We start from the raw sequence: 26,246 nt of genomic DNA on the forward strand, positions 1-26,246 counted from the left end.
ACAGAGACAGTACCATAATGTCTTGCAAGGAAGCAGCAACGATGTGGCAGGGATGAAATGAAATCACATATGTAAAGCGCTTGGCATTAATAACTAACAATTACTGTCTGAAACATGTTCCTTTTGTTTGGTCCTCAGTAACTTGATTACTTTGTCTTAAAACAAAACTTGACTCTTTTCCCCCAACATTCTCCTTCATGAGCTGCATTTTTATTTCTAGGCAACATGTGCTTGAGTCTATCTAAAGCAGCTTGAATGTTCGCAACACTGTGCACGTGCATGTGCTTCCATTTCTGACTAGAATAATTTTTACTCCTCCACCTGCCTCTAAAGCTCAGGTCAGAATCTTCTCAAGTTACTGTTCCTTCAAAAATTTTCTTGGATTAGTGTTAACCCTGGTACCCTTAAAAAGTCATATTTTGAGCTTTTCCAATATGTTCTCAAGTTATTTTTTTCCATCTAACTTCCGCTTGCCTCCTGCCTTTGACATCTGCCTCCATTCTGCCCCCAATCACAGTACTTCCTGACTTTGATTTTCCAAATAACACCTTCCCCTCTGGTGTGCACAGAAGAGGGCCTGCATCTCTCTGTGGCCAGAGTCCAGCCTCTTCTCTCTGGTGGACAGTTTGAGGGCAAAAGATGAGTGCTGGCCATAACCCAGGTTCCACAGAGCCATGGGTGAATGTGGGCCCTTGTCACCCATGCCAGTGAGACATTGGTTCGTCTAAAAAACAGCTTTTTGTAGAAAATGTCCTCTGTAGGATAGGCAACAGGAAAATTTGATTCTGGTAAAAGTAGGCAGATTATATGATTCTCTGCAGAAAGCATGATGTTCTTGAAAATAATTACCTTAAATTGACTCACAGCATCTTGGCTTTTATTTTTCCTTCTCCGTGATAGATGACTTGGCCCATAGGACAAGACAAACATGTCCCAGTAGGCAAGGCAGTCTATAGAAGGAGGGCTGTTAAATGGAAGAGCACCAGGGCCGTTGGTAGATTTGAAACACAATTTCATGAATTTACATTGTTTCTTCAAAAGACTGTGCGTTGCTTAATCTGCATATTCAGATTTGGAAAGTATCTACTGACTCCCAAGTCTTAAGGCAGATATTATGCTCTTTTTTATGTCCACACAATAGCCCTATGGGATAGGAATTAACATCAATTAGTGGGTAAGGACACAGGGTGTAGAGAGGTTAGGTGTAACTGTGACCACACAGTTATTAAGTGATCTGTTCTCTCAAATGTAGATATTCTTCTTGTCACTGTGGTATTTGGCTTTATTTTAGGTATCCATTTTCAATTGGAGAGAAGCTCCAAGTGAGTTAATTACAGTGGATATAAAAAAAGGAATTCAAATTAGTAAAATCATCATCTCTCTCTGTTTCTAGTTTGTGTGAAGCAGGTAAACGATGAAGCATCTTCCACTCGAGATTCAAGCCTCACGAGCACAGCGGTGCAAAGCAAGTTAGCGTCTTCCTTTCAGCAACACACCAAAAAGGCTCTGAAACAGGTAAGAGAGCTGCCATTCGTTCTTCGTTCGACCTCCTTCAGGTAATGGGCGTGAGGTGGAGAAGGTAAAATCTGCAGGAACATAGCAGCCAGAGAGCAACAGAGATGTCCTGAATTCAACTACTTGCATTCTATTCATACACTAATTTTACTCCAGGCGCAAAACTAGGAGAGGCTTGGCTGAGAACTTTGATGTAAAATAGAAGAGGGAAAATGTCCTTAGAGCCATGAAAACTTATATTACGATTTTCTTGTGTGAGGTTTATAGTAAACATTTTGGGTTCGTAAATGCATTGCATCTCTTGAAAATACTGTCTCTGTGGTCTCATGCTTAACTAATAGTTGATATAAAAAATAAACCCATAATTTCTTCCTTGTGACTGAGACGCATCAAGTTATGACTAGGAAAGAGAGTAGTTGTGGCTTACTTTTATCAAGAATGTCTACCATTGAGCGTTTGGTGCTGAACGGAGGTTAATCATGCAATATCATCTTGATACAACCTACGTGGTCTTGATCTCTGTGTCCTTGCGCCAAGGTGATGATGGGAGGGAATGGTTGCAAGATTGGCTTCTAGGTTCTGAAACACCCAGGTTCGAATTCCTGCAACTCTGGGCAAGACACTTCTCTCCTCTGAATCTCCAATTTCATGTCTAGAGAATGTGGGAGATAATAGCACCTTTCACATGGGAACAATCCAAGAGAAGTCTGTGAGGTGAGACGTCGAAAGCACATGGTAGAATGAGCAACCCTGACCCCTGATAGCCACTCAGTAGACGTTAGCTATTGCTGCTGCACCAGCACATTCCGAACTGGGCGTGGATGAGGAGGAGACGATGCTGTGCTTAGATGGGGACACTGTGTGATGGTAATGTGCTCCATAAGTGGAAAGCTTATGTATGTGACCGTTCATGTGAAAATTCATGATTTTCCCCTGTTTAACTGCCTTCCGCTCCCATATTTATTTTGTTCTTTCTATGACAGACCCCTCCCTCACATCTCCTGCAGACCTTGACCAAGTCTAGGAATAGAAGTACCATTCTCATGCTGTATTTATAACAAGGAAGAGGAGAAATGTTTTTAAAAAAATTAATTTTTTTTAAGTCTCACTAACCTGTAAAGCTTCTTAATATCCTATCCAGTTTCCTAGACAGTCCCTACCTTCTCCCCTACTTCAAACAAGGAAACTTAGGAAAGAAACTCAACATTTTTGTACTGAATTACATTACTTTTCTATTCTGTATTAATTATTGAAATTGCAGTATTTCCTTTCATTGGTATTATGTATAAGGTAATTATTGTTACATCAAATAATCTTTGATGAGCTTGCCATTATATCTTGTATGATGTTTTAGACCGAAGAACAAAATTGAATTCAGTGTTGAGATCCCTTTTTAATTGACGAAATAAAGGATGGATGACAGTAGGGAAGTCCAGGAAAAGGCTTATTCAGGTGGCAAATGGAATGCAGTTAATAAAATACGACCCAGGAGAGAACGAAGGATATAAAGCTGGATACCGGTACTCGTAGCATTTAAAAAACATAGATGCAGTCATAAATGAAAGTCATACTTCTGAAGGGCAGTGATTTAGAAAATGTCTACATCATGAAATATTCCTGTATGTAAACATAAAGATAAAAATTCAGATCTAGGTCTTGTCATGTCTCACTATTTTTTACTTTCTCCATTTTGGTTTCATATCATTTGAACATTTTTCATAATGACTAACTTATTTCACAACTTTGAGTTAGTATTTTTGTGCTGTTGCAGAGCATGTGTTCATGGAAAGTGCCACTTGCTTGCTTAGGGTCTAAGCCTCTTTGTAAGAAACCTGTCCTATAAGCTTCTTAATGTCCCGGAAGAGCTGTGTAGTAATTTCTTAAAACTTCATATTGTATAACCAAATAGCAAATTAGCTACTGTGGGAAGATGGCACAATATGTAGCAGATATGCTAATGTTTGATTAATAATCAAATTTGTATTGGAAATTCATTAGAAAAAAAAGCTGCTCTTGCAGAATTTTGCCTAGCTTCCCTGTAATTGCTGAGTTTCTTAAGACAGCATTTCAAAAATTGACTGAACATGAGGCATTTTAAATTGTAGCAGCCTCAGCAAATCTGCAGCTTTCTTTTCTTTTGCGTAGTTGAATGGCTATGACCATGTAGAATTCTATGTAAGTGTATATATATATATATATATACATACGTGTACACACATATGTATGTGTACTCTATTCGTAAATATAAGTTTTGTGTGTATGTATGCACGTATAAATCATCTTATGAATGTAGGGCCAGCCAAATGAGCCTAATGACAATTACATTAGCTGACATTTACTTTTCGGAACTCTACACATTATGCTCTGTATTTTATATATACTGTGTCATTTGATCCGCATAGAAATCCTTTAATGTATGTACGAGTATTCCCATTTTTCAAGTGAGGGAAAGAAGGCCCAGAGAATTTAGATGACTTGCCCACAGTTGTTCAGCGAGTACATTTTGGAGATGATGCTTGAACCCAGAATCATAGTTTCAGGTTCTTCCCTCTTAACTGATACTGCCTTTTAGCATATGGTCTATAATATGATAGATGAATTGTTTACATTATCTCTAGAAATTTACATTCTTCAGCATTTGTATAACGTAAGAAAAGCAATACATCATCATCATTAAGAATATTATTTTTGAACACAGACTTGTGTATGTTCAGTTTCAGCACACATTACTGGCAGACACTCAAAAATATATCAATTATGCAGCTCTTATCGTTTTGCTGGAAGTGTATTCAGGGTCAGTCGGCCTTTAGTAGTTTGGCTGTCCATAGGCCAGTATACATTCTTAGAAAGAAGTAGGTGGAGCTATGGTGAGAAAAAAAAGTAGGTGGAGCTATGGTGAGAAAAAAAAGTAGGTGGAGTTATGGTGAGAAAAAAAAAAGAAAGAGGTAGGTGGGAAAAAAGAGAAACAAACCCAGTAGCTTTATAAGCATAAATGTAGTAAAAAAAAAAAAAAGTAAATAAAATAATAATAATAATAATAATAATAATAAAAAAATAAACCCTCAGGCAAAATAAGCCAGACATAATTTCTCAGATCTGAGGCCTCCATAACCCCCAAATTATGTTGCATAGAGAGTGGGTCCTTTTACTCGGCAATACTGCTGATTGCAGTGTAACTACAGTCTAGGCAACATGGAGGCTAGAATGTCCCTTGACTACTGACATAGAATATTTTCATTGCTTCTGATCATCAAAACGTTAGTTAACATCCTATGTTAGTTAACATCCTATGTATCCTATTTTACCTTCTGATCATCAAAATGTTAGTTAACATCCTATGTTAGACATAGTTGCATGAATAATATATTGTTATTGTGGTAGATTTTTTTTTTCTGAATATGCGTATTCCAAATAAACACATTCTGAGGCCTCTGGAGAGTAGCAGCTTGCTGATTATTACCTTGTTCCCTGACTTCTTTCCGCCTTGTTATTTTAGTTATAATGATCCTAAAAAATACGGAATGATTAGATTTTGAATTTTAAAGAGGAAGGATTAAGAAATATTAAATTTTGGAAGTTTTGAAACAGCAGAATCAAATGAAAGATTAGGGACGGATGAGTTCTGTGACGATGGGATGTAACATGGTGTAGAACAGAACCTTTCTATGTTGTTGCTGTTGTTTCATTCGACTTCGTTATTTATTTAGGGTGGTAGAATTTATTCATAAAGTTGCAGGTATTTTGCCTTCTCCTCTTATCACAAAGCAGATATGGTGTTGGTATTTTGCTTTAGCTTTATATATTTGACCAATACCATGAAATTCCAAAGGTTATGTTGCACAATAGCAGTTTCTTGAACATGGGTGTTGACATTTAGCCTGAGAGCAACAGTGCAAGTTGGTAGTGCCTGACTCAGCCAACTGTTTTCTATGTGTGTATTTCTATTTTAGCATTCACAGCATGCGATATTCTCAGATTTTTCAGTGAAGGGCATATTGCATTCAGTGCATTCTTAAGTTACATTGTTAGTGTTGTTTTCCTATTACAATAAAACAGGCATTACTTGTTTATGCAAATTCCAAGTTAACACAAATGGCCTGTGATTTTAGGTTTTATTTTATTTTTCATTAGAGTAGAAATGAGAAACCATTCCAATTTTTTTAGAGTTATCTGACAAGCTTTCTGTTGAAAAAATAAAAATGCATATCTAAAGGGTTGACTTTTTTTGTTATTGTTTCTTTCTTTTTATAAGAGACTATCACAATACATGTCTAGAGAAAAGCATGCTCAGCCCTCATCTTTTGATTTCTTTATTTTTGCTTAAAGCCAGAATTATAACTGATGCATGATAGGATCTTTACTTTTCCCTGACTGGTTTAGCTCTGTTTTATATTTCCTTTAAAAAATAAGTTTATTTCCAAGTTTAAGCCTATAAATTTCTTTCATACTGAATAACACCTGGAAGTATTAAGCTTGGTTAGTACCATGTTCTCTGTGGGGTTTGGTCGTGTTGGACATTACAGACGTGAGCAGCTTAAAGGTACATTCCTTCACAGTAGACTGCATTTACACTTGCCTTCTTCTTGTTTAAGTTGTTTTGTTTTTAAAGATTTTATTTGTTTATCTGAGAGAGAGAGAACTGGCACTCGCATAAGGTGGGGAGGGGCAGGGGGAGAGGGAGAAACAGATTTCCTGCTGAGAAGGGAGCCCAATATAGGCTGGATCCCAGGACCCTGACATCATGACCTGAGCAAGTCAGAGGTTCAACCCACTGAACCATCCAGACACCCTGATTTAAGTTTTGGTGGTATTTCTTTCTGGATTTGAAATTATAGGATTTATTATTTTTCTTTAAATTTATTTATTTTCAGCATAACAGTATTCATTATTTTTTCACCACATCCAGTGCTCCATGCAATCCGTGTCCTCTATAATACCCACCACATGGTACCCCAACCTCCCACCCCCCCGCCACTTCAAACCCCTCAGGTTGTTTTTCAGAGTCCATAGTCTCTCATGATTCACCTCCCCTTCCAATTTACCCCAACTCCCTTCTCCTCTCTAACACCCCTTGTCCTCCATGATATTTGTTATGCTCCACAAATAAGTGAAACCATATGATAATTGACTTTCTCTGCTTGACTTATTTCACTCAGCATAATCTTTTCCAGTCCCATCCATGTTGCTACAAAAGTTGGGTATTCATCCTTTCTGATGGAGGCATAATACTCCATAGTGTATATGGACCACATTTTCCTTATCCATTCGTCCATTGAAGGACATCTTGGTTCTTTCCATAGTTTGGCGACCGTGGCCATTGCTGCTATAAACCTTGGGGTACAGATGGCCCTTCTTTTCACAACATCTGTATCTTTGGGATAAATACCCAGTAGTGCAATTGCAGGGTCATAGGGAAGTTCTATTTTTAATTTCTTGAGGAATCTCCACACTGCTCTCCAAAGAGGCTGCACCAACTTGCATTCCCACCAACAGTGTAAGAGGTTCCCCTTTCTCCACATCCCCTCCAACACATGTTGTTTCCTGTCTTGTTAATTTTGGCCATTCTAACTGGTCTCAATGTGGTTTTAATTTGAATCTCCCTGATGGCTAGTGATGATGAACATTTTTTCATGTGTCTGGTAGCCATTTGTATGTCTTGATTGGAGAAGTGTCTGTTCATATCTTCTGCCCATTTTTTGATATGATTGCCTGTTTTGTGTATGTTGAGTTTGAGGAGTTCATTATAGATCCTGGATATCAACCTTTTGTCTGTACTGTCATTTGCAAATATCTTCTCCCATTCCGTGGGTTGCCTTTTTGTTTTTTTGACTGTTTCCTTTGCTGTGCAGATGCTTTTGATTTTGATAAAGTCCCAAAAGTTTATTTTCACTTTTGTTTCCTTTGCCTTTGGAGACATATCTTGAAAGAAGTTGCTGTGGCTGATATCGAAGAGATTACTGCCCATGTTCTCCTCTAGGATTCTGATGGATTCCTGTCTCACGTTGAGGTCTTTTATCCATTTTGAGTTTATCTTTGTGTACGGTGTAAGATAAACTTACTTATAGTCGAGTTTCATTCTTCTACATATAGCTGCCCAGTTTTCCCAGCACCATTTATTGAAGAGACTGTCTTTTTTCCACTGTATATTTTTTCCTGTTTTGTCAAAGATTAATTGACCATAGAGTTGAGGGTCCATATCTGGGCTCTGTACTCTGTTCCACTGGTCTATGTGTCTGTTTTTATGCCAGTACCATGCTGTCTTGGTGATCACAGCTTTGTAATAAAGCTTGAAATCAGGTAATGTGATGCCCCCAGTTTTATTTTTGTTTTTCAACATTTCCTTAGCGATTTGGGGTCTCTTCTGATTCCATACAAATTTTTGGATTATTTGCTTCAGCTCTTTGAAGAATACCAGTGGAATTTTGATCGGAATGGCATTAAAAGTATAGATTGCTCTGGGCAGTATAGACATTTTAACAATGTTTATTCTTCCAATCCAAGAGCATGGAATGGTCTTCCATCTTTTTGCGTCTTCTTCAATTTCTTTCATGAGTGTTCTGTAGTTCCTCAAGTACAGATCCTTTACCTCTTTGGTTAGGTTTATTCCCAGGTATCTTATGGTTCTTGGTGCTATAGTAAATGGAATTGATTCTCTAATTTCCCTTTCTGTATTTTCATTGTTAGTGTATAAGAAAGCCACTGATTTCTGCAGATTGACTTTGTATCCTGCCACGTTGCTGAATTGCTGTATGAGTTCTAGTAGTTTGGGGGTGGAGTCTTTTGGGTTTTCTATATAAAGAATCATGTCATCTGCGAATAGAGAGAGTTTGACTTCTTCATTGCCAATTTGGATATCTTTTTGAAATTATAGGATCTAAAGTTGTTCAATAAGATATTCCATTAACATTCCAAACTAGAGCTAAGTCTTGAATAGTTGGAAAGTACTTCAGTGACATCATCCCCCTCAAATGAATCTAGACGAATACAGTAAGTCTTATTGATGTAATGTCAGTGTCAGAATAAAACCATGTTACAGATTGAGCAAAGGGCCACCTCTAGCTAATTGAGACTTTTGGTGTGTAATAGAAAAAACCACCTCTCATAATTTGTCACAACACAATAAAATATCCTCTTTCAGGGTAGCCTTATGCAGAGCAAACCTCCCACAACCAGCTAAAGTGACACTTCTAGGGATGCTTTGGTGGCTCAGTTGGTTAAGCGTCTGCCTTTGGTTTGGGTCATGATCCCAGGGTCCTGGGATTGAGCCCCGCATCGAGCTCCTTGCTCATCAGGGAGCCTGCTTCTCCCTCTGCCTACCACTGCCCCTGCTTGTGCTCTCTCTCTAGCTCAAATAATAAATAAAATCTTAAAAAAAATTAAAGTGACCCTCCTAGTCTTATTTTCTTAATCTAATCATGGCTTTATATTTTCCAGGCTGTGGGATATCCAAATTTAAATAATGTTAACTTGCATTTAACTTCTATTATTTGTAATATATAATGTTAAACAGGAATTTTCTTGTTCTTCTGGAATTTTAGCTAAAGCTCCAAGCTGAGGACAGTGGGGTAGAAGTATACCTATTGTAAAGAGAGTGCTAGACACAATATCAGAGGATTTAGTGAGAGACGCCAGATGGCCCTGGACCGTCCCCCAACAGCTAATATAGAAAATAGCTCAAGTCATTTGAAGGAGCATTAATTAAATGGATTTTATAAAACTGGATAGAGCTCTGCTACATCTTCTCTATCTTAGTGAAGGGAAGTACAGTCTCAGTGAGAGGAAGACTAGAGAGAAACACTAGAGAAGGGTGGAATTTTTCCCAGGAAGGAAACCTGTTGTCTCACACACTGTTAGGAGGCATACACACGCACACACACACACACACACACACACAAACATATACATGATATATACTCTCTAAATAGTTATAACTAGATAATAACTATATATAAAGTTGTAAGTAGATAATAGATATATGGTTAACATCATTGTATAACTAGATAACATACACCATACAAAACTAGCAGCTGGCCTTCTGCCTCCCAAAGATTGTGATGTTGTGACTATGATAGTAATAGGTGAGACAACTTTGACCTCTTTTTCTCCTTGTCTTAACTTGCATTTAACTTTGATCCTGGGGCACCTAGAAAAAGAAGAAGGAAATGGAGGATGAGTAAAATCAGGAATCTCTTTGCTAATGAAGTTTTTTGAGCGGAGACTTATGTGTAGCCTGGGGAGAGCAGGCTACATTAGACCTCATATCTTTAAGCCTGAAAATGAGACTGTATAAATACTTGGAGGTGACCCAAGAAGCTATGTGTTCTAGTAAAATATTGTCCAGAAATGAGAAAGGGAAATTGGTCAGAAATGTGTAAGGCAATATTAGGAGAATAAAGTTATTTCTTGATTGTTTCATGCTGATTTCTGCCTTTTGAGTAAACCACTTACCTATTTTAAAGAGAGAAGAGGGCTTTTCTATTTTTATTAAAATTATTTCTAAGAATTTTTATTTATCTTTATAAATTTTTATTTATCTTTTATTTATTGGACACCTGGTGTAGCCTAGGTAATCTTCTGGGCACTTGGGGATATGTTAGTGAACATAAAAAACATTAAAATGATGACAATCCCTGCCTTTCAGAGTCTATATTCTGGGTTGGGGAAGGGAAGAGAAAATGACATTACACAGTATAATATATTTTCCATAGGGGGAAATAAATTAGAGTGGGTGGTGGGAATAGAGAATATGGTGGGAAAAGCAGTAAAGAGTGTGTTATTTGAAGGTTTATGTCCCCTCAAATTCATATATTGGAATCCTAAGGTTCAGTGTAGTGGTATTGGGAGATGGGCTCTTTGGGAGGTGCCTAAGTTACAGCATTGGAGCCTCATAGATGGAATCCGTGTCCTTACAAAGACACCCCACTGGAGCTCCCTGGCCCCTGCCTGCCGTGTGAGGGTGCAGCGAGAGAGAAGCCCGCAATCCAGAGGGGGCCTGTCACGATCACACTGGCACTGTAATCGAGGCCTCTACTCTCCAGACTGTGGAGAATGAATTTCTGTGCTTTACAGGTTACCCAGCCTGGGGTATTTTGATAGAGCAGCCCAAATGGGCTAAGGCCATGAGTCAAGTGTCAAGTGTATGAGGAGGTGAGCCATGCGGTTGTCTGAGGGAAGAGCGCTGCAGGCACGGAAGAGAATTCAGGCAGAGGCTCTGAGGCAGAGGGCTTGCCAGAGTGTTTCAGGACCCCGTTCCTTAAATTGCTCCAAATGCTCAGAACTATTAAGAAACCTGTCCAGGGTGTGAGATGCAACATACTTCATGCAGTGGAGCCTGAAAATGAAGGCGAAGGACGCTCTTTTGGTGGAAGACACACTGTGCTTTCTCTTTGCTGGGCCTCTGTGGCGTCTTGGGGGCACAAGTGCTAGAGTGTGCCCGGGGGGAAGACCGGGCTTGTAGAGCTGCCTTTGCTTTGAACATAAATCTCCTGTTCCTAATAAACCCATGGCAGTCATTTCAGGGAATTCTTTTCCATTTCTGTAATCTTCCTAGTCCTCCTTCCGAGCTACCCCAGCTATTTATTCCTTGAACCACCAAAGACCTTTCCTGATAGAGGTCTGAGTACTGTCTCTTTCCCTGACTGGAGATTCTACTGTTGTCACGTGGCCAGTTCTTTGTCATTTGGGTTTTGTCTCCACTGTTACCTCTTGAGAGATTTTTCTTCTCACCCCAGTTACTCTACCTCCTCGTCTTGGCATAATTTTCTTAGTGCTTGTATGTGTGTAAAATTGTTGTGCTTATTTTATGTGGTTCCTTGTCAGTCTTTTGCTAAAATGTAAAATAAAACAATTTTTTTTTTTTTGGTCTTGTTCGTTGCCATGGATCTGCAGTGTACTACTACAGAGTAAGTCCTCAAAAAAACGCACTCATTGCAGAATGGATCATTTATATAAGAAGTAACGTTTATTGTATATTTCCTATATGCTACAAATAGTATTAAGTACTCTTCTATGGATCTCCTATTTAAAATATCTTACCAACACTATTGTATTTGTTTCATAGGGAGATTTTAGCCAAGTAATTTACCCAGCATGCTCAGCTGCTTAGTTCCTTCTTTCTCTGACTCTGCAACCTTGCCCTTACCCATCACCTCACACAGTTATTAAGATGCCTCTGCACCGGTCCCCAATCTTCTGCAGATCAGCACATTAGAAGAGGGGGGGTTTTAACACTTGTTGGGCAGTGGTCAGACCCATTTATTTGGGGAGGTGAGGAGCATTGGGAATGGTGTGTAGAAGATCTCAGAGATTGGTGCCCTCAGGCTGAATTTAGCTCAGAGTCATCTTTGTTTTGCTTGGTACTTTGTTTAAAAACAGGAAAAATCACCTTAAAATCCGATTGTGTTGCATCTCTTGAGTACTTACTGCCTCCCCTCATGGGGTGTGTGCTTTTCTCACTTACTTCAGCCTCCCCCCTTTTCACTGTCTCACCCCAGTGTCCAGAAAAACATTGCCCATTTCTCAGGGGATCTTGAGGAGACCTGCAGCATATGTTCAAGCGACTGATGTGCACCTCGTTGCAGAAATCGAGTTAGACAACCCAAAACCCCATGGACAGTTAGCTTCTTTACTTGCAGGAGGAACACCCTCCAGCAAGAGAACAGGAATCACTATAATTCATGGGCCGCTGTACTGCCCGCCTCACGCACACGGCAGGTGCCAGAGTTTTGTGCAGAGCCCACTCTGCCCCAGACAGCTGAGCTCCTGCGCATTGTTTTCTCCACCTCCACCCACATTCTGATCTGCTTGGAAGCTGTCCCTTGTCTCCAGAGTCAGATAAATCCTGCTTTCTGGGAAGTGAACTGGAATCCGCAGGTTAGCCTGGAGTGACTGTGGATCAGTAACTGGAATCGAGATGCCGCTTTTGATAACTGGCCTGGGATGCTCCCCAGGTTTGCCGAGCAGCTCTCTATTTGAACTGCTCTGACTAGCCTCACAGGGAAAAAAACAACCTCCCAGCTTTTGCTGTATGCCCCTAGAAATGTTATTCAGGATCAAATAGAATGCATGTTTTTTTCAGAAGTAAAACAGAAAGGTATGCATATTTTAAATACACTTAAGACAATTATTTTATATGGTGGACATTTAGTTTTGGTCACCTATGGATACATTGCTTCATTTCAGCATTTAAAAAAATACTGTATTTAGGGGCGCCTGGGTGGCTCAGTGGGTTAAAGCCTCCGCCTTCGGCTCAGATCATGATCCCAGGGTTCTGGGATCAAGCCCCACATGGGGCTCTCTGCTCAGCGGGTAGCCTGCTTCCTCTTCTCTCTCTCTCTCTGCCTGCCTCTGCCTACTTTTGATCTCTCTCTGTCAAATAAATAAATAAAATCTTTAAATAAATAAATAAATACTGTATTTTAGAACTTGTCCAAGTTTCTGAGCAGGAAATACATATTTAGAAAACTATCATTGAATGGTCTCTATATTGATTAGTATTCCTCTACCACTACCTTGGCTCCATTTTGATGCTATGGGTTGTTGTTGCCATTATTAATATTATTATTATTATTATTTTAAAGATTTTATTTATTTATTTGACAGAGATCACAAGTAGGCAGAGGCAGGCAGAGAGAGAGAGGGTAAGGCAGGCTCCCTGTTGAGGAGAGAGCCCTATGCAGGACTCAATCCCAGGACCCTGAGTCATGACCTGAGCCAAAGGGGGAGGCCTGAACCCACTGAGCCACCCAGATGCCTCGTATTATTATTATTATTATTATTATTATTATTATCTCATCTCTGTCATGGTTTCTTTCTGTCCAACTACTAATTTGTCTATAGGACAGTCCTTTCAGCTATAAAAGTTGAGGACAGAATTTTTATCACTTTAATAATTATTTACCACAAGTACTATAAAAAGACTTGTCATCTTTATGATTCCAGGTTCTAGGTAGGCCCTTTGTTATTTTACCACTTTTTTTCTTAACCAGTATTTTCAAATATGTACCTACCCACCCTAACATAAAATGAATGCTTTTAAAATACCCACTTGGATTGCCAAGGGAAGAGGTTGATGAGCATGACGCATAGACTCCTAAAAGTTAATCATTCTTTGTGCAAGTTTTATTGTCTTACAGAGTGGGCAAAAATGGACTTAATTGTAATATAAGGCACCGTGTTGCCTCGTTGTGTTTTATTGTTGGACTGATGGGTTAATGTCTATAAAGTGCTCTGAGCTCTTCACCGGGCTGTGGAGATTTAATGCAGTTGTGTACACCTGGAGGAAAGAAAGGGTAAATGTCTTAAATATTTGATAGCACACATGTGCTCATCAAATACATTATTGACAGCAAGCTGAAGGCGAGGAGGAGGGCATTTTGCTCATTTTTGTAACCCTTGTCCCCCACCCAGTGCCTGCTACTTTATAAAAGCTCAGCAGATGTCAGAACTGAAGGGAAGTCGCTTGTGTTATCCTTAGCTAACAGTATCATTTGTAATGGATTTCCCAAGCCATCCGCTTTTCCATCCAATTCTAAATCTCATCTGAATAGGCCTTCTCGCATCTAAATGGCATTTAATTTTTTACTTCTATAATTATTTGATTGCTAAATCTTAGGATCTACAAGTTGGACATTCAACTAATACCCTTTGCAAATAAAATGACAGTGTTTCTGACAGCAGGGGATAAACGGGCAAGGCAGTATTTTAGGCGGTTATGACAACTTCTAGTCGAAGAACATTAATCAGCTAACTGAGTTGTTATAAAATTGGTCGAAATGACACAGAAGCCAGGAATAAAAATGTCTGATGCTGTCTGTGGTCAGCCTTTTAACCTTCCGAGGAGTTTTAGCATCCCTGTAACTGTGAATTTAATGTCTCTTCAGTTTCACGTGCTGAAGACCCTTTTTATTACAGGTAATTTTCTGTGTAAAGCGATCCACCGGATAAGCTGTATTTCAGAACTTTTAAATGTCTTTTATTACATTATCATCACCGTGGTTGTTTCATTTATGAAACACAAAGCACTCCCATTTGCAGAGATTTATTCTCGTCTCCATTTTTTTTTTTCTTCCTTCCTGGATTTGCCAGAACACCGTCATGTTCGTGTTCTGAAGGTTAATGCCCAAAGTCAAGCAGACAGAAGCCAAGTGCTGCAAGGTTTCCAAGATTAGGACTGATTCCCTTCACAGAAATAAATGATTCCTGCCATGTTCAGTGATTCTTTGCAGCGCTCCCCACGGCTGAGCGAGTGCGTCAATACCGTAGTCCTTACCTGCCGTACATACTGACGACACTCGGTGTTAACTTGATTGACCGAGCAGTGCACTGGAGAGGACGCACCTGCAAGAGAAGTGCAGACACATCTATTTTTATCCCGGTCTCGAAACATTTATTTTACATTTCTTTCACTTGGGAGTCATGGTTTCAAGTTGCATGGGCTCCCAGGCCACAGGGCTAAGGTAGAACAGACCTGTAAGCGCTGCTTTGTTTTCAGAATTAGACTCAAAATGGGCTCAGGTAGCTGCCCTTTGCCAAAGCCCGACCATCTGCTTTTGAGGGAAAATGACATGAAGATGACTATTGAGAATCAGGACAAATTAGTGACTCTGTGGAATTTAAGTCTCTTAAGAGGTTGTATCTAATGATGGGCGAATGGATCATTTAATTCAATTAGGAGAAATCATGTTGGCTATATTTTTACGTTACATTTTATTATCATGTTTTGTAGGCTTTGAGGCAGCAGCAGAAGAGAAGAAATGGAGTCTCAATGATGGTAAACAAGACTGTTCCTCGTGTTGTTTTGACACCATTAAAGGTGTCTGATGAGCAGTCGGATTCGCCTTCAGGTAAAGAGCTAAAATACTGTATGCTTGGCCAGTTTCTTCCCGGAGGAGACTTCTTCACTGAGAGAGATGTCACGACTTTTCTCTGCAACCGAATAATATTTCTACTTGAGGTTTCAGTTTAAATTTTTTTTTATATACTTTTGACTCTTTCAGTGAGTCCAAACTAATAGGGCATTTCGCTCTCAAGAGAATAAAAGGCACCGGTGCGCTCATCATCAAAGGACTTCATTTGCTAATGTCAATAGGTGTAAGGAAATGTGTGGTACTGCTCCGTGGATTTTTTTGTTGTTGTTGCTTTGGCTTTTGTTTGAATGTTGAACTTTAATGGTGGACCACATGCTGATGTGTAGTGCCATCAAAAGCAGTTCTTCCGTGAGTGTGAATTTGTTTTTCAGTCTTCTGCTGCAAAAATCAGCCATCCTTTATTAGTTTCTGTGTTCTGGGAACATTCTTCTCACCTCAGTGCAACCCTGACCTTTTCTTCTAATTTACCTTCTGTCACTTTATCAGCTGTGTACCATTCTATTTATTACAGATTGATGTTTGCATTTTCTGGTCCTATTTCAATGTTAAGTTATTTAGAAAGGTATGATCTCTCCTGGTCTTCAAGCTTCTCCTCTTCCTTCATGTTTCTGTCTCCATCTTGCATCATCTCTAAATGGTGTAGAATTGTCGAAGCTTATCCGTGTGTTTTTACAAAGGATCTGAGTGTTTCTTTTAAAAGCTATCAGATCAGTGAAAGTGTTTTTGACTTCACTATTAGGCCATCTGTTCTTGCTTTTTGTTCTGTTTGATTGATTTATTGGGCTTTTCTCTTTATATCCAGCAGAGGAATCAGATTGTGGCCAAAGGTAGTGAATTAACTTATAGAAAAGAAGATTATATCTATGGTTTTTGAAATAATTTTAGATTTTTTCTTTTCAAGGACAGCAAGAGGAAGATAATGACATAATAACTATTTCCTTTTTTAGGATCCGAATCTAAAAATGGTGAAGCAGACAGTTCAGATAAAGAAATGAAACATGGGCAGAAATCTCCCACTGGAAAACAAACAAGTCAGCACTTAAAGCGATTAAAAAAGTCTGGTTTGGGTGAGTGTTCAATAGACTATGTCATTTCACATTTTAGAGATTTATATCTTTTTCAATGAAATGATGGAAAATTCTTAGAACATTTTTTTAATGGTTAAACAGGGAAACTTAACAGTCTTTCCAGTTTATCCAAACCAAAAAAGATACCAAATAAGAAAATACAGTTCCAACAGATTGGGCTTAAGCATACTGCTGAATTTATAAGTGATATTATTGGGTACAGATAGGAGATTTAAAGTGATCAGTGTAGTCAAGAAATGATCTGCCAAGTCATGGTTTTATCTACTGTGCCATATTTTGTTGCTGCAACTGGGCTTCAGTTTATCAGAATATACTGTATTGGAGGAAAAAAAATGCAACTTTTGGGAAAGAGTTCATTCAGCCATCAAGGACATTGTCACTGGGGTCTGTTGCCGTAAAGCTGCTCTGCTTTGCTTTTTATCTGTGCTGCTTGAAATATTCAGTAGTGCTTGTCGGAAGAATAGTGTAAAATTGCCGAGAAGTATAGGAGGCACAGTCCCCGGGTCCTGCAAGTCAGCACCAGGTTTTCTTCTGCCGATTTCCTTCCTGGTCATTTGCCTCAGTAACTCAACAGCAGCATTCAGGGAAAGCGTAACATGAGAATTAGAGACAAAAATAAACCTGTCCAGAGCTGAACATTGTAGTTCTCTCCCGAACCTGCCTTCCTGGATGTCTGGACCTAATGGCTTCACATCTCTCTCTCATCTGGTCCACCTCCAAGGAAGGGTCATGATAATGACTGGATCATTGTAACGTTTTGTAAAATGGTTGATAGAAACTCAAAATCACTGACCTGAACTTTATTATTGGTTCTGCCACTTACTTTCTTGGCAACTGAGGGTAATTCTTATATGCAGTTCATCTGTTTATAAAATTCAAGTGAGAGTTTTACTTAATTTCTCCCTCTCTATCTCTCTTTCTCTCTCCCTCTGTCTCTCTCTATGTATATAGTAAAGGTTTACTATATACTAGATATAAAAGTTTACTGATTGCCTATTGTATACCAGGAATTTTGCTAAACCCTGGGAGCATGCTTTCAATAAAAAGTCTTTGAATAGGATTTATATATCCTTAGATAAGATCTCTTTAGGAAAGCAGAATTTATATTTGTTTTATATTCTTAGTGGGTAGCATAATTACCTCTTTTGCATTATTTCCAAAGCTAAATAATTTTATAATATTTTGTGTAGCCCAAAATGCATGAATGTGTGTTTTATATAACCTCACTTATATATATGTTGTTATGTTTTTTCCTAGTCTTTTGGGGGTTGAAAAGTAAGTACTTTAATAGGAGTAGCTTCTAAAATAGAAAACTATAATGGGAAAGTGATATGTAAAGAATGTACTAAAAAATGCCATGTTATGATACCCTAAGTAATTTAAAAGTCAGTGACCTTCAGTTAAAAATGACCTACTACCAACGTCAGTAAAATCAATGCCATATCATGAGTTTAAAAAAAAATTCAAGGCACAGGGGCCTCCTTATGTAATTACTAGGCTAACTTCAGGATTGGGAGTCAAGAAGAGTGTGTATTATTCCTCCGGATCCTGCCAGGTATTCAGGTCTTTAGGCAAGAGCTCTTGTCTTCTAACCACCGTAACCTAGAAGCCCTGCGTGGCAATAACTATCTAACATGTTAAAAATTGTATTGTCAGATTATTTCAGCTGACTTGTTAGCAAATTAAAAAGTCGATAAAGGAGACCACTGTGTTCATTTTAACCTAAACTTTTAAGAGAAAAAAGAGACTGCAAAGTAAAGGAATAATGAAGCTACTTTAATGAAGGGATGTAGAAGTGATATCATATTTACTGCCCATATTTAATGCAGTGGTCTATGCCTTTTGAGATAAATTATCTCATTTAGTCCTGCTACAATTATGTACAGTAGAGTTACTTTCATTTTTCAGCTGAAGAAATTGAAGCCCAGAGGGTGTCAGGGAAGTTTTCTGTAACTGACATGGCGAAGACACTAGTCAGGGTATAGCTAGCCCTGAAGTGTAGACGATTACCTTGGGGTTCTGAATGTCACGTCATCCAGCCCTCAGTATGGACCTGCAGACATCACAGAGGAGCAGTAGACCCTCTGTCACGTGACGAGTCCACCACATTCGTTAAAATGCAGGTTCTCTAGTTACATGGAGAAGGGCGAGCTAGCAACTCTAAGATTTCCTGTCTATCCTGTAAAATCAGGCAGATGGAGGAAGATGTGACTTAAAATAAGTCCATTAAGTTTAAAAAAAAAAAAAAAACTGCCAAGAGAAGCTGAAGGTGATTACCGGGAAGCAATGGGACTGATGCCCAAGTAGCAAGCAACGGGGGGAGTGACTTATTCTGCACCGAGGAAGTCCGTGGTGCTTAGGTAGCGTTCAGTAGAGGCCCAGCACTGTAAAATAAAAAGCGAAAAAAATGGAAAAATGAAATGAAAAAAAGAGTCTTAAATGTAACCATTTCTAGACAACACCCCATATATCTTTTAGAAAGTACGGTATTTGATGTTCTGTGACCTTATGAATCTTAGAGTAAAAGAATCTCAATACTGTGAAGCATTTTCAAATCAGAATGGTATTTAAGATTCCTTGAGGCATATTTATTTACATTTTGCTCTCCCCTCTTTGCCATTAAGTTGGTAATTCCTTGGGTACAGTGACCTTCCTGTCTGTCTTTGAGGTCCTACCTGCACCCATTATGTCCCTCTCGTTTAGTAAGAGCTGAATGAGTTGTGAATGCATTGTGTTTAGGTAGCTGAGGGGGTAAGTTTGGATGAATGAGACATCCTGTAGGTTTCAGCATGCTTACACATCCTTGAATAAAAATGGTCCTGTGCTTCTAGGAAGGGTCATTCTTGTATAGCAGCAGACACAGCAAAGAAAGATGAACCAGCTAACACCCAGTAGCCAGCCAGACAGGGAGGGCTGTTTCTCCCTGGCATTCATCCCATCAGGGTCAGATATTTTAATTCATACAGTTTTAGAAATGTGCTCTGAGCCATCATTGCCTTCTCTAGGTAGAGGTCCCTGTATAGAACTCCTAACCTGTTGAAATCATTCTGAAACAAAACAAATGGTGGAATCTTTTCTAACTGACATTGGTAACACTGAAACTAAATGCAGTAAAAATCAGAGGTTAGGGTGTAAGTCTAAATTGTCATCCTTACTGTGAGATTTCCCTAACAGGATATAAAATACTTCTCGTTGTCCTCCAAGTGCTTCCTTTTGGTCTATGGCAATTCTCAGTCAAATTGCAGGCTACTCACTTTATTCAGGTAGAGATTTCACTTGGGTCTGGAACCTCATGCATTGTAGCCAAGGGCCTGGGGTGCTTCCCTGGGGAAACTGCTGGAAGAATGCACTACAAACCTCCTTCAGGTCCCTTCACATGCCAGCTTCCCTGGAGAGGGTGAGGAACACACAGTAAAAAATTACTGGGGGCGCCTGGGTGGCTTAGCTGGGTAAGCGTCCAACTCTTGGTTTCAGCTCAGGTCATGATCTCAGGGCCATGCACTCAGCGGGAAGTCAGCTTGAAGAGTCTCTCCCTCTGGCCTCTCCTCACTTGCTCTCTCTTTCTCTCTCTCTGTAAAATAAATAAATAATTCTTTCTTAAAAATTTATTGAAGATTTGTTTCCCTCAATCATTCTAGTCCTTCTGATGGTGATCTTGAAACTTTTACGAGAAATCTATCACTAAGCATGGGAACCCGTTACTTCTAACATAGGTTTTTGTTTTGTTTATTTTCTTTGGTTTGGTTGTTTTTGTCCAGGCTTACGTATGAAAATTATGAGCCTATTTTTCTGAGTGGCTCTCTGATTGAATAGACATGGTAACAGAGTGAGTGGGTGCCATTGAATAAAATAATGGGTCTAAAGACTGTTTCTCTAATGATATTAAAATAAAAATAGGTCTGTCACCCATTTTTACATCATACATAGTAGAAACACTGTTCTGATAAGCTTACAAACAAATGCTAACAATATCTACTGGGCTCTTTTATTGTCAGAGGGCTTGCAAATTAGTATCATAGTAAATATTAGATCACCAAGTAATCAGGCAGTAGAAACCCCAGCTGGTGAGATGAAAGGTTGGTGACAGCTGAAAATTGGGTTTGAAGTACGGGTTTTCTTGCCTCATCAGTTGTTTCATAGCCTCTCTCCTGGCCTGAGCAAAAGATGGAACTCATTTAAAACTTCCCCTATGGAGCTTTCTGTGCTAACCCTGGCTATATTATCATCCCACGGTCTTAGGGCACTTAGAGGATGGGTTGTAAACATTGAAAAAAAAAAAAAGCTTAATTATATTCTCTCCTTCTACTTGTTTTGTATTAATTTCTCACATTTTCCCCTAACTGAAATACAAGTTCCTTCAACTGGGGGTCATTGACCTAAACCAGTTTTTAATTATGCTTCTTCCTACATGATCACACAGTAGGAGTTTAAAAAGTACTTGTTAAACAAATCTAGTCTTCTAATGGATTATCTCTGAGAGGTTTTTGATAAAAGTCTTTACTGAGCCCAACTCCTAGGATTCATTCCAGTGTATTTTATTGGTTTAATCTTTTTGTAGTGAAGACTTACAATTTTGCTGGTTTCATAAAATGTTACAGACTTTTAAAATAAATCAATGAAGGAAAATTAAAATAAAATTCGAATAATGTCCCTAAATCCTATCATCCAAAATAATTTGCACAGTGTTATATAAACATGATTTGACATCTTTTTTTATAATCATGTGCATCTAACTCTCAGTGCTCATCACAAGAAGGGCCCTTCTTAATACCCTCACCCATCTAGCCCATCCCCTGCCTACCTGCCCTCCAGGAACCATCAGTTTGTTCTCCGTAGGTAAGAGTCTCTTGTGGTTTGCCCCCCCACACACTTTTTTCTTTTCCTTATGTTCATCCTTTTTGTTTCTGAAATTCGACATATGAATCAAATCATATGGTATTTGTATTTCACTGACTAAATTATTTTGCTTAACATAATGACTCTGCTCCATCTGTGTCATGGCAAATGGCAAAATTTCATTCTTTTAGATAACTGAGTAATAGTCCATTATGTATCCGTACCACTTCTTTATCCATTCATCATTTGATTGACATTTGGGCTCTTCCCATTTTTTGACTGTTGATAATGCTGCTGTAAACATCGGATTCACATGCCCCTTTGAATCAGTATTTTTGTATCCTTTGGGTAAATTCCTATCGGTGCAATTGCTGGGTCATAGGGTAGTTCTATTTTTAACTTTTGAGGAACCTCCATACTGCTTTCCATAGTGGCTGTACCAGTTTGCTTTTCCACAAACAGTGTGAAGAGGGTACCCCATCAGCTACAGCTGCTGTCAAAGAGGTTGCTGCCTGTGTTCTTCTCTATGATGTTGATGGTTTCCTGTCTTACAGTTAAGTCTTCATCCACTTTGAATTTATTTTTGTATGTGGTGTAAGAAAGTGGTCCACTTTCATTCTTCTGCCTTTGGCTGTTCAGTTTTCCCAACACCATTTGTTGAAGGGACTTTTTTCCCATTGGATCGTCTTTCCTGTTTTGTCAAACATTAGTTGACATTATACTTGTGAGTCCATTTCTGGGATTTCTATTCTGTTCCATTGATCTATGAATATGTTTTTGTGCCAGTACTGTACTGTCATGATGGCTACAGCTTAGTAATAGAGCTTGATGTCTGGAATATTGATGCTTCCAGCTTTGCTTTTCTTTTTCAAGATGGTTTTGGCTATTCAGGGTCTTTCGTGATTCCATTCAAATTTTAGGATGGATTGTTCTGTTAAAAATGCTGGTGGTATTTTCATAGGGATTACATTTAGTGTATAGTATAACATTAGTGTAGCATAGTATAGCATTAAATGTCTATACTGCTTTGGGTAATATAGACATTTTAATGATATTTTTTCTTCTAATCCATGAGCATGGAATGTTTTTCCATTTATTTGTGTCATCTTCAATTTCTTTCATAAGTGTTATAGAACACTTAGTTTCTATTGAACACTTATATAGCATTAGACTTTTTAAAATAGTTTATTTATTTGATAGACAGAGATTACAAGAGAGGCAGGCAGGGAGAGAGGAGGAAGCAGGCTCCCCGCTGAGCAGAGAGCCCAATGTAGGGCTCGATCCCAGAACCCTGAGACCATGACCTGAGCCGAAGGCAAAGGCTTTAACCCACTGAGCCCCTAGACTTTTTAAGTACAAATCTTTTACCTCTTTGTTTAGATTTATTCCTCAGTATCTTTTTGTTTTGTGCACAATTGTAAATGGGATCAATTCCTCAATTTCACTTTCTGCTGCTTCATTATTGGTGTATAGAGATTCTACAGATTTTTGTATGTTGATTTTATAACCTGTGAATTGACTGAAATAATGTATCAGTTCTAGCAATTTTGGGGGTGGTCTTTTTTTTCGAAGATTTTATTATTTGAAAGAGAGAGTGCGAGAGGGGAGAGGGGCAGAAGGACAAGCAGACTCCCCCACTGAGGAGGGAGCCCAGTGTGAGGCTGGATCACAGGACCTGAGCCAAAGGCAGACACTTAACCAACTGAGCCACCCAGGTACACCTTGATGGAGTCTTTTGGGTTTTCTACATAGAGTATCATGTCATCTGTGAAAAGTGAAAGTTTGACTTCTTCCTTGCCAATTTGTATGACTTTTATTTCTTTGTGTTGTCTGAGTACTGAGGCTAGGACTTCCAGTACTATGTTAAATAACAATGATGAGAGTTACCCAGTATAATTCTCAGGAACATCCCTCTGTTATTCCTGACCATAGTAGAAAGCATTTAGTTTTTTCCCATTGAAGGTGATTTTTAGCTGTGGGTCTTTCTTATATGGTTTTTATAATGTTGAGGCATATTCTATTGGTTTCTACTTTGGTGAGAGTTTTTTATCAAGAATAAAGAGGTGCTTCATGTCAGATTCTTTTTCTGCATCTATTTAGAGGATCATATGGTTATTATCCTTTCTTTTATTAATGTGGTGTATCATGCTGATGGATTTGCAGATATTGAACCACCCGTGGAGCCCAGGAATAAATCCCACTTGATCTTGGTGAATAGTTCTTTTAATGTACTATTGAATTTGATTTGCTGGTATCTTATTGAGAATATTTTCGTTCATGTTCATCAAGGATATTGGCCTGTAATTCTTTTTAGTGGGATCTCTTCTGGTTTTGAAATGAAGGTAATGCTGGCTTTGTAGAATGAGTTTGAAAGTTTTCCTTCCATTTCTGTTTTTTTGGAATAGTTTGAGAAGAATAGGTATTAATTTTTCTTTAAATGTCTGGTAGAATTCCTCTGGGAAGCCATCTGGTCCTGGTCATGGACTTTGTTTGTTGGGAGATTTTTTATTACTGATTCATTTCTTTTCTGGTTACTGTTCAAATTTCCTATTTCTTCCTGTTTCAGTTTTTGTAGTTGATATGTTTCTAAGGATTTATTCATTTATTCCAGATTGCCCAATTTGTTGGCATATAATTTTTCATAATATTCTTTAATACTTGTTTGTATTTCTGTGGTGTTGGTTGTAATCTCTCCTCTTCAATTTGTAATTTTATTTATTTGGGTCCTTTCTCTTCTTATAAATCTGCTAGGAATTTATCTATTTTATTAATTGAAAAACCAGCTTCTAGTTTCATTGATCTGTTCTACTGTTTCAGTTTTGTTGTTGTTGTTGTTTCTATCACTTATTTCTGTTCCAATCTTTATTATTTCCCTTCTGCTGGCTTTAGGTTTCATTTGCTGTTTGTTTTCTAGCTCCATTAGGTGTAAGGTTAGTGTGTGTATTTGAGACTTTTCTTCCTTCTTGAGGTAGGCCTGTATTGCTGTATACTTCCCTCTTAGGACCACTTTTCTTGCATTCTAAAGGTTTGGGGCCATTTTTGCTTTCATTTTCAATTGTTTCCATGTATTTTTTTTTTATTTCTTCTTTAACTTCCTGTTTAACCCATTCATTGCTTAGTAGGATGTTCTTTAGCCTCTATGTATTTGTGGTCTTTCCAATTTTTTTCTTGTGTTTGACTTCAAGTTTCATAGCATTATGGTCAGAAAATATGTATGGTATGATCTCAGTCTTTTTGTATTTGTTGAGGCCTGATTTGTGACTCAGTATGTAATCTCTTCTGGAGACTGTCCCATGTGCACTCGAAAAGAATGTATTCTGCTTTTTTAGGATGAAATGTTCTGAATATAGCTTTGAAGTCCATCTGGTCCAGCATGTCATTCAAAGGCATTGTTTCCTAGTTGATTTTCTACTTAGATGATCTGTCCATTGCTGTAAGCAGGGTATTAAATTGTATTAATATTAATGAGTTTTTTATGTTTGTTATTAATTGACTTATATATTCAGGTGCTTCCACATTGGGGACATAAATATGTACAATTCCTAGATCATCTTGTTGGCGAGACTCCTTTATTATGATATAGTGCCCTTCTCATCGTTTGTTACAATCTTTAGTTTAAAATCTAGTTTGTTTGATGTAAGTGTGGCTGCTGTGGCTTTCTTTTGATGGCCATCAGCATGATAGATGGTTCTCTATCCTATCACTTTCTATCTGCAGGTGTCTTTAGGTCAAAAATGAGCCCCTTGTAGGAAGCATATGGAAGAGTCCTTTTTTTTTTTTTTTTTTTTTTTAAATCCATTCTGATACCCTTCATCTTTTGCTTGGAACATTTAGTCCATTTACAATCAAAGTAATTATTGATACATGTGAACCTAGTGCCATTGTATTATCTGCTAAGTCATTGTTTCTGGAGATTTTCTCTGTGATTTTCTAGTCTTTGTTGCTTTTGATCTTTCTTTTCCTCTCTAAATCCCCTTTAATATTTCTTGGAGGACTGGTTTAGTGGTCACGAACTCCTTTAGGTTTTGTTTGTCTGGGAAGCTCTTTATCTCTCTTTCTATTCTGAATGACAGCCTTGCTGGATGAAGTATTCTTGGTGGCATATTTTCCCCATTCAGCACATTGATTATATCACGCCACTCTCTTCTGGCCTGCCATGTTTCTGTGGAGAGATCTGCTGCTAACCTTATTTGTCTTCCTTTGGAATACAGTTAGGGATTTCTTATTGTTTTTTAGCATTTTTTCCTTATCTTTATATTTAGCAAATTTTACTGTGATATATCTTGATGTTTTCCTGCTTTTGTTGATTTTGATGGGAATTCTCTGTGCTTCCTGGAATTGGATGTCTGTTTCCTTCCCCAGTTTAGGGAAGTTTTTAACTATAATTTTCTCCAATAAACTTCCTGCCCCCTTTGCTCATCTTTTCTTCTTCTGGGACTCCTATGATGTGAGTGTTATGCTTTATGGAGTCACTGAGTGCCCTAAGTCTATATTCATGACCCATTATTTTTCTTTCTCTATTCTTTTCAGCTTCATTATTTTCCATAATTTTTTCTTCTATATTACTTATTTGTTCTTCTGTTTCTTCCATCCTTGTAGTCATTATATCCAATCAGTTTCACATTTCAGTTATAGCATTTTTATTTTTATTTTTTGGACTGACTAGTTTTTAATCTCTGTAGTGAAGGACTTCCTGGTGTCTTCTGTTTTTCTCAAGCCCAATTAGTGTCCTTGTGATTTTTTTTTTTTTAAATTCTGGTTCAGACATATTACTTATGTCTGTTTCAATAAGATTCCTGGTCATGACCTTTTCCTTTGTTTAGGATGAATTCCTCTATCTTGGCATTTTGTCTAGGTCTCTTGTCTTCTTCTCTGTGTAAGGAAAGCCTGTTATATTTCCTGCTCCTGAGAACAATAACTTTATTAAGAAGAGGTCATA

General features: G+C 38.3%; 1 protein-coding gene across 5 annotated transcripts in view; it reads left to right on the top strand.

Moving 5' to 3' along the window:
* ASXL3 (ASXL transcriptional regulator 3) overlaps positions 1-26,246 on the top strand; it is a 184,357-nt gene that overhangs the window by 82,265 nt on the left and 75,846 nt on the right. For all 5 annotated transcript variants that reach the window (XM_045065493.1, XM_013055998.2, XM_004752339.3 and 2 more), the window contains 3 exons: positions 1,394-1,515; positions 15,242-15,359; positions 16,331-16,450. In XM_045065493.1, the coding sequence (XP_044921428.1) occupies positions 1,394-1,515; positions 15,242-15,359; positions 16,331-16,450 (360 nt within the window). The remainder of the gene's footprint in view (positions 1-1,393; positions 1,516-15,241; positions 15,360-16,330; positions 16,451-26,246) is intronic.

This window comes from Mustela putorius, unplaced genomic scaffold (assembly GCF_011764305.1).
Source record: "Mustela putorius furo isolate JIRA1106 unplaced genomic scaffold, ASM1176430v1.1 tig00003858_pilon_pilon_pilon, whole genome shotgun sequence".
Taxonomy (NCBI): Eukaryota; Metazoa; Chordata; class Mammalia; order Carnivora; family Mustelidae; genus Mustela; species Mustela putorius.